This window comes from Priapulus caudatus, unplaced genomic scaffold (assembly GCF_000485595.1).
Source record: "Priapulus caudatus unplaced genomic scaffold, Priapulus_caudatus-5.0.1 Scaffold17, whole genome shotgun sequence".
NCBI classification, from domain to species: domain Eukaryota; kingdom Metazoa; phylum Priapulida; class Priapulimorpha; order Priapulimorphida; family Priapulidae; genus Priapulus; species Priapulus caudatus.
Window position 1 is genome coordinate 1,593,910 of NW_014577078.1, and position 9,750 is coordinate 1,603,659.

The 9,750-nt window shown below is 40.8% G+C and overlaps 1 protein-coding gene across 1 annotated transcript in view; it reads right to left on the bottom strand.

The window, feature by feature from the left end:
* LOC106810540 (prolyl endopeptidase FAP-like) overlaps positions 1–9,750 on the bottom strand; it is a 50,740-nt gene that overhangs the window by 9,793 nt on the left and 31,197 nt on the right. Inside the window, exons 6-8 of the mRNA XM_014813923.1 lie at positions 7,291–7,417; positions 5,948–6,108; positions 5,740–5,805 (exon numbers count right to left, since the gene is read on the bottom strand). Coding sequence (XP_014669409.1) covers positions 5,740–5,805; positions 5,948–6,108; positions 7,291–7,417 — 354 coding nt within the window. The remainder of the gene's footprint in view (positions 1–5,739; positions 5,806–5,947; positions 6,109–7,290; positions 7,418–9,750) is intronic.

Sequence of the window (9,750 nt, forward strand, 5' to 3'; positions counted from 1 at the left end):
AACACAGCATCGACGCACAGCACACACACACCAGCACACACACACACAACACCAAACAAAACAACAAACACCACACCGCTTTCGCACGCACGCACGCGAACGCACGCGACGCACGCAGCGCACACAGACACACACATAACACACACACACAGCAAACACACACACACACACACAGTCGCACGACACACCACGCACACACACGCACACACACACACACCACACACACATATATAATACACATACATACACACACCTCGTTACTTAGTAAGTTGTTGCAGGCATCCTGGTAGGGCCATGTATCGTTCACGTGAACCGCTGTCTGAAAAAACAAACAAATAATAACTTGAACAGAAGAAGGCTGTAACAAGTCCCTGGATTAACTGTTTTGGACATGCCAGCCAGGTAGTGACTCTCCCCATTATAGCTCGTGGTCGCCGGATGAGCCTCGTTAATAGTATTAGCCGAACAAGCACCTCCCCTTCCAGTGATGAAACACTGGAAAAGGTGAACATTGCTTAATGTGTAGCTACGAATACGATATTTGATTTCTATCAAACTCCAAAAAAGTTAACTCTAACGTTAACTTCTATGCCCAATATACCGTGTGGAAAAGTATAGGTAAACGCAAGAAAAGAGAGTTCAACTTATTCTCGTTTGAAACAGTAATAGCTCATGCCGTCGTTGACGCAGAGAGCGCGTTGAAATTAGTGCCTTTGCGCTCGGCTACATAGTCCGGCCTAATTGTGATATAAGCGAAAGTAGTCGCAGTGTTCCCCGTTAATCGTCTTCTCTGGGGATGTTTTTAATATTAGAAGTTAATATTTCTTACGCAAGCACGCTTCTACATTTTTGAGCCCTGCCCCTGGACTGTCTTTACCGGAGTTTTTGCTATCAATTCAGTTCGCTTGGATGTTTGAAGCCAATCGGGGGAACGAGGAGGCTAAACGTTATAATGCGATTGAATGGGTGGCGCAGCTTAGCGACCAGACGACGGTTAAATACTTATTTTCATGACATAATTGTAGTGAATAAATGTTAGCTAAATTGTTCGTATTATTCTATTATCCTGGCCTGAAATTCATGAAATCTTTATTCATATATATATCAGTTATATAGTGCATTAATGGATACATGCGCAATTTAAATTTATCAGACATAAACTAATATAACGATGATAGTTCACACGTTTACACACATATTCCCACCAGCACATTGGGACTGGGCGTTGCGAGTTAAATTGCGGATGTTGCACGCTCCAGTTCCCATTGTGTATAATTTCTCATAGTATGGCATACCCTCTGTACTTATCTAAGAGAGCTACTAATAGGTTCGTTGTTCGACTACTTACCAGTATCATAACGCCAATTTGATAATAGTGAGCGTATGGCAGCCGCATTTAAATAGAGCCGCGCTGCGAATTCATTTTATGGCCTTACCGGACTTTTGCAGCGCAAGATATCCTCCGTAAGACTGTAACGAATTGAAATTGTGAAAATAGAATCGCCAATATTTTAATAATATAAAAAAGATGTATGTATAGGACTAGATAAATACATACTTATTTTTAACAAATTGAAGAGGTTAAATTACTTATAAGTTGGCGAATATATTTCTGGAATGTGAAAGAGGAATTGTACTCACCCAACCCAAATGGCACATTTCTTCGGATCAATGAACCTGAACGTTATCACTTAATGTGTCTGAGCATTACCATAGAAATATAAATTAATAATAAATTATTTAAAAAAAATATATTAATATATACGCGTATATTATTAACGAGCTATTCACTGTGTCACTTATTCGATAATTGCAAACACTACCAGGATAAGCAGTCGATTTACTAATTTAGTTAGTTAGTATTAGCTATAAATCACTGTTTATATAATATTGGCCAATTTTCATAATTAATTGTATTGGTTAATAAAACGAAGAAGATATTCATCCGTTATTGCTAAAACAACACATTGCGTCAATCGTCAGGACTCAGGATGTGTTGGTATGTCTGCTTGTCATACCGCGCAGCAGGAGTCGTCGACGTTCTTCGCCCGAAACGTTGTAATTTCGAAATTTCAACGCGTGTCGGGGGGGTGGGGGGGCGCAGGGACTGGAGTCCACGCCGTCGATATAAGCGGACGGCGATGCGGGCCTGATGTAGGTAGTGCTCCAGATCTACCGCGAATCGCGTGTACTTTCTGCGTGTCTGGGACCGCCATAGATAGATAGATAGATAGATAGATAGATAGATAGATAGATAGATAGATAGATAGATAGATAGATAGATAGATAGATAGATGCTAACTAGAAGCATAGTCTGCGAATGCCTAAGTGGAGTGTAATTTTCTTCTGATTAACATTAGGATTACATTTTTCCAAAAAGGTATCCGATGAATGATTGATGGAGAACTGCTGTTGCTGGGACAACACACACCGGAAATTTTTTTGTCTTCATGCTGTACATCGACCATTAGTCTCGTTACATGCTGCACGATAAGCTAATGTCAATTTTACATTGCATTACTCCACCGCGCTCGAATGTAGCTTTGTCAATAAAACTCGCATGCAGACGATAGCGTGAGCAGCTGGTATAATGTGATGCCACGGTAATAAGCAATTGGACACTATAACAATAACATATCGACCAAGAGTAGTGCTATGATGCTATCTTACCATGTACCTACTGAGTAAACACGGTACCGATATTGCGTACACATTTAGCCGCACGATCTGTATCATGACTGATTTAGTGTTTGGACGTATGTGCAGAAAAATGTGTACGTGTGTGCGTGCGTGCATGCGTGCGTGTGTCCGTGCGAGCGTGCATGCGTACGTGTGTACGTTCGTGCGTGCATTTGTGTGTGCGCGTTTGCGCGCGCAATAACTTTGGTCCCGCCCACGTGCGTACGTGTGTACGTTCGTGCGTGCATTTGTGTGTGCGCGTTTGCGCGCGCAATAACTTTGGTCCCGCCCAGTGTTTGCTATTAGAGTAATGCCCAGTGAAATTTGTGAATATTACGGGACGTGGGGAAGATAATAAGGAGCGTAGTATAACCGAGACATACGTACGGTTGCGCACTGTCCATACGGCGCGATGTTGCACACGCTGATGACCGAATAGTTCTGCGATCGGGTTTGAAATATAACCGCCACTCTGTTGTCGTCGATAAATTTTATTCGGGTGAAGTAAAAGTCTCTGAAACAGACATTCATTAAATAGGCAAGTATAATTAGACCAACGTCAGTCAATTGCTACGATATGTTCCGCGGCGGGCTTTGGTCGTCCTGCGGTGTGCACACGCCTGGCATTCGATCGCATTTCATGCGTAGATTGCATTTACACGATTTTGTGACGGGTTGCTTACATTGTCTCTTTATTATACTATTAATTATTATTCGCTCTCTACAAGCTCTGACCGTATATATATATATATATATACTTTATGCATGTTTTAACGATATTGATTAACGCAATTTGGCGTAAGACGATTACTTCTATGAACCTATCCTATGTGCAAACCAAGGACAACGCTTGACGGACTCTCGCAAAGGTAAAGCAAGTCGGCGAAACTTAAAAAAGACAATTCTATATTACGAAAGGCAGACGTTTGCCTAGCATTCAGTCCATCTCACTCAGGACTCGGTCATTTCCGTGACACATGAGAAAATTCGAGTTAATTATAATGACCTCACTTTCAAGACTAATACGATTTTGACAGACGCTATATAGTGCTTTACGTTGCATGTACACGTGGCTCAACGATTCCATCTATTTTGTTAGCCACGGCTGGCCTTCTCTGAAATAACTTTACAAAAACCGTGTTCTGAAAAGGTCGGGGCGAAAAAGAACTATTCGTCCGAACACGCACGAGAAGCTGATGACAGACGGGGATCTGCGACACTGTTAGTTGATAGCCGTGATAGCGTTAGATGTTTTCCTAAAGGTTGGTTTTGGTATTCGGCATTATAATTCGTAGCATACTATTTATTTTGCGTTTTTTTCGGAAATTGGAGCATGCCCGACGCATACATCCGCTTATTGTATGGATAAAACGTCCAGTGCATGGTGCTTTATTCTATCTTTTACAAATAATGTGTAATATCACCATAAAATAAAAACCACATTTTAAAATATATAAATAGTTTCTTAACATATATTGTGTCGAGAGTACTTTATTTACTACACTGTCGATATGCAGATTAAAAGCCTACAACCTAGTAATTTTAATTGGCAATTTATGTAAATAATAATATAAAGTTATTTTAGTTATGCCTACCTCATAAATGCTCAAAGTAACGGGGCATAACCATCTTTTATTCAAACCGTTAATATTGTGTGAAGCGATTGGACGCTGTGCATGCGACACGGCAGTATTACTACGCTCGCTCACCAAATGGCGCAATACAGCGGTGATATTAATTTTATGGCAGGCAACCCTTTTACGGCATCTCTTTAAAAAATCGCTCGAGTGCTAAGCAGGGGAGCGCGAGAGGTAATTTATGGTGAAATGGAGCGACATATCGGTAAATGAGCCAACCAGTCTACACTTAACCTGCATGGGCGCCAATTTAACGAGTTCATGTGGTCTGTATTTGTGTGAAAAGCGAACATTCTACCCACGTATCAGGCTGTGTGCATAGTATGTTTTACGTGTTCGTGATGAATACTGCATCTTGTATAGATGCAATCTCGGTATCTGCAGATCTCTGTATTTTACACATACACACACGCACGCACGAAAGCACGCACGTACGCACGCACGCACACGCACGCACGCGCACGCGCGCACACACACGCACGCACGCACGCACGCACGCACGCACGCACACACACACACACACACACACACACAAATATATATATTACTACTGCAAGTATAGCCGTTTGCTAGGGAGAGCCCAATTTTTATTTTATTTCAGCTATGACTTCATATATTTTCAGCGAATACGGCGTACTTGCTCACGACATCCTCCTAGGCGGTCGATTGCGCTATGCTCATAAGGCTAGACGTCCCCTCTATATCAGCAACTATACAGCAGCTAACGTGAGGTAAACTAAACCCCGGTATCAATCATTGCCAGCTAGGAGACGGTGATTGCTTCTCATAAGTAAACCCCCGATAATAAAAACGTGAGATGGGGTCACCCGCACGCGTATCGAGGCTGTACTCGCGCAACACTAATTGCACTATAGCTACGTCACGGGGGCTTACAAGGCTCCTTTTTTGTAGACCCTTTCTGGTAAATTTTCTTACATACAAAGTAATTATTAATGGCACTAAACACAGCCTCTAAAACTCTCTGTCGATAATCTTGCTTCTCAATTAGCTAAAAAATACATCTCGTCTACGCAATTACACTTACTGGCTGCAACAAATTGCACGCTATGTGATATATATATATATATATATATATATATATATATATATATATGAGATATGTATGAGTATAGTAACTGTTTGTTTATATTGAGCGGAGTGACAAAATTGGAAGTAAAACACAGCAATTGATATTACTATAGAGACGGAACGAGATCATAACTTGCTTTTTATATTTACTAAACAATAATAGTATAGTATTTACGGTGAGGTAATTATCGTTACGACTGCCGCTCCATCTACCGTCCTTTACGCTCATCGATTCCTAAAACAGCTAGGACTGTTCCACATTTCTATCATGCGAAGATGACAGCTGACGGTGTACTTACCCGTGCGTTGTCATCTCGATCGGTGGTCTCAATACCGACACTGTGTACGGGTTCCTGACGTCCAGCACGTTGAGAATGAACGTTGGATTCGTATCGCCAGCCTTGCCAGGAATATCACGGAAAAAAACAGACGAGCATTACGCATTCATTTCCCCTTCATCTCGTTTGTGCTGAGACACGCAGTAGTGCGACAGCGTCCTCAAATGAAAAACACTAGCAAATGAACATGATCCATTTAAGTACCTTTGGATATCGCAGGTCTCTGAGAGTAGTGTAGTGATCCTTTCCTTCTCCATACTCGGGCAAGTAAAAGGATTTCACGTTCGTGTCGTTAAACGTTGCATAGCACAGCCTGTGGCCACTCGGTGACCACCAAAGCGCCACGTGACTGTTCAACATTTCCTCTGTAAAATGTATAGATGTCTAATTAGATGCCTAGCTATCGTCAGCGGTCATGAATAGCTTGAGCGCGTATGCGTGTGTTAATGAATACGTTTGGTACCTCGTTGCGTTTGCGAGCCGTCCTCACACGCAATGAGAGACGAGATAAAGATGAGGGTTGTAAGAAGAAATTGGATATATACCAAATGATGTCATCGATTATATATACATATATATATATATATATATATATATATATATATATATATATATATAGAGTAGTAGTAGTAAGTAACGTAAGTAGGTAGTAAGTACGGTACGTATTACTTACTCTACGTATATAATAATAATATATATATATATATATATATATAGTGCGTGCGTGCGTGAGCTGTGTGCGGCTCGTGTGTGTGTGTGCGTGTTATATTATATATAGATAGATAATAGATAGATAGATAGATAGATAATAGATAATAGCTAATAAATAGTTCGATAGTTAGATAGATTGATATATATATATATATATATATATATATATATATATAGTGAAGAGAGAGAGAGAGAGAGAGAGAAAAGAGAGAAAGAAAGAGAGAGAGAGAAGAGAGAGAGAGCGAGAATAGATAGATAGATAGATAGATAGATAGATAGGTAGTTCGATAGTTAGATATATATAATATATATATTATATATTATATATATATATAGAGAGAGAGAGAGAGGAGAGAGAGGAGAGAGAGAGAGAAGAGAGAGAGAGAGAGAGAGAGAGAGAGAGAGAGAGAGAGAGAGAGAGAGAGAGAGAGAGAGAGAGAGATAAACAGATAGATAGATAGATAGATAGATAGATAGATAGATAGATAGATAGATAGATAGATATATAGATATATAGATAGATAGATAGATAGATAGATAGATAGATAGATAGATAGATAGATAGATAGATAGATAGACAGATAGGTAGATAGATAGATATATAGATAGATAGATTAGAATATTATTATTGCATTTACTTGTTAATATTTTTTGCACTTTCACTATATACATACCTAGTATGTGCGTATAAGGGCACTTTTTATGTTAAATCTAACATTTTACCTAAAGTGTTTTTTTGTTTACCCTAGTTCTTTCTAATCTTATCTACAACATTATATAATCATTTATCAATTAAAGGTACATACAAACAATGCGTGCAAATAGCAAAGGCATACCTTCATAAAGCCAGTCGGGGATGCCATTAAATATTACGCCTGGCTCTCCCCTGTACGTTATTCGAAATGGTTTCATTGTGCTCCACGCATTTTCTTTGTAATAGATATCGTTATCATGCACCATCACCTGGTAAGACAACCGAGAATCCACCTCGTTATTCTAATCAGAATTAATTATCACCTTGCATAGCGACATAGAATCATTAGTGTTACTGTGCCAAGCGGTCAATTAGTAATATATTGGGAGGTATGCATTGTTTGTGTATAGTCGACGTGGTTGTTCCACTCAGTTGAGCCGCTCGATTCAATATTTGTGTGTGACTATTGCGCATACATGAGTGAATGTGTGATTGTTTGACATATGCATAGTGTTTATGAAATAAGTACATACATCAACTGCATGTCAAACAGCAACATCCTTCATTGAATATAGATATCAAATAGAGGCATGACTCCTCAACATGAACATGTCTGGAATTGTGAACCACTGCGCATGCGCTATGCAGGAGGCATTCGAAAATCTCATCACGGTGTGCACTTACAATGCTGTGGCCTACTGGTCCCCAGCCGCAGTACTGCAATTTCACGTGCCTGTCTGATGAATTTATGTAGATATCTTTCAAAATCCTGCGGAAGACCAACGACGCCGAATAAACGTAATCGTGTGTGTTTATGTCGGTAATATCCATCAATTGCCATATCCATGCAGTATATGGAAACGATTCATCAGATCTTGACTCGCTGTGTACTTTGTATTTCATCACGTTATATCGCACTAGCGGGATACCCGGCGTTGGCCGGGGAAATCAGTGGCGTTACTCAGTTGGTGACCGCTTGGTTGAAAGGAAAATGCCCAAAAAATCTAACTATCTATCTATCCATGCATCCATCCATGCATCCATCCATCCATCCCATTCCATGCCATCCCATCCCATCCCATCCCATCCCATCCCATCCCATCGCACCGCATCCCATCGCACCGCACCCCATCCCATCCCATGCCATCGCATGCCATCTCATCTCATCCCAAACAGTAAAAAATAATAAGAAATAAAAAGATAAAAGACATTAAATGTAAAAAATAAAAAGTAAAAAGTAAAAAATAATACAAACTAAAGAGGTAGGTAAAGGGAAAAAATGGGAAAATAAGTTCCCCAGCTGGGACTCGAACCCGGAATCCCGGTGTAGGAGACGGATGTTCTAGCGATTAGGCCACTGCGCTGTTAAGGGTATACCCATGGATTCACACGTACGTGATATTAATCTGTACGCACCGCCATCTATTGATGAATAGAATTTTTATGAATTTTTTACTTTTTTAAATTTTTGTTTCAGCCAGAACCACCTTCCATACGTGCTGATTCTGAAAATACGAACTAATTCGGCTGAACAACTTTATATATATAGAAGATACACTTCGGCATCGACGGTTTTATAATTAGATGGGGGAGAACATATATTACTGCCCCGCGGCAATGGCTCGGCCTTACACATTTAAAATGCACCAGTCTAATTATACACCTACTCGGCTTCAATGTCGTATATTGAGAAGCGTTGTCGTCGGCTGTAGCGCCATACCTGTTAGTAGACAATCGCAAATTGTGAATGTGTAAATTGTGAAAAAGAAGAAGATCATACAACTTGTAGGTGTATAGCATATATAGTTGATACTCTATTGGTTGTAAGAACGTATTGTATAAGCTAGTTCTGGCAATACAGTTACATACATGTGAATGCGTGCGTGTGTGTGTGCGTGCGCGTGTGTGCGTGTGTGTGTGCGTGCGCGTGTGTGCGTGTGTGTGTGCGTGCGTGCGTATGTGTGTACGTGCATGCGTGCGCGCGTGCGTACGCCTGTGTGCATGCGTATGAGATCTAGAATAAGCCATTGGAAAATTTACTATTGATATGATTCTCCATATTACCCCTCACAGTGGTCGTAATGGGTTCTGCTCTCTTAAACTCAGCGCTCAGTATATGGGCCGTTAACAGATTTATTGCATTTTTATAGTTTTTATCGAGCGTAAACATAACGCCCTGTTCGTTTAGATGCAATGCGCTAGTGTTGTATGCTTGAATGGTTGCACTTTATTTACCTTTAGCCCTTTATACTACAGTTTCGCAGCATTCATGTGCAACACTGGTTATAGAGCGACTGCCACTGCCCATGAGTTATTAATATAGGGTCACCAATATGTAGATTAATCTCCGTGCAATCCCTTCGCAGGCCCGTAGCCAGCTTTCTATTGGGGAGGGGGGTTCGTTTTTCAATGTTGGCAATTTGCTCGGCAGGGGCGTGTACAGGATTTGTACCAGGGGGGTCTAACCGTAACCCATAGTTGCGAGCACGCGAAGGGGGGTTCTGGGCCCTCCCCCAGAAAATTTTTAAAATTACACCCCCTCAGATGCGTTTTCTGCGCGAGCAAGGGGGGGTCCGGACTCCCTGGACCCCCCCAAAACACG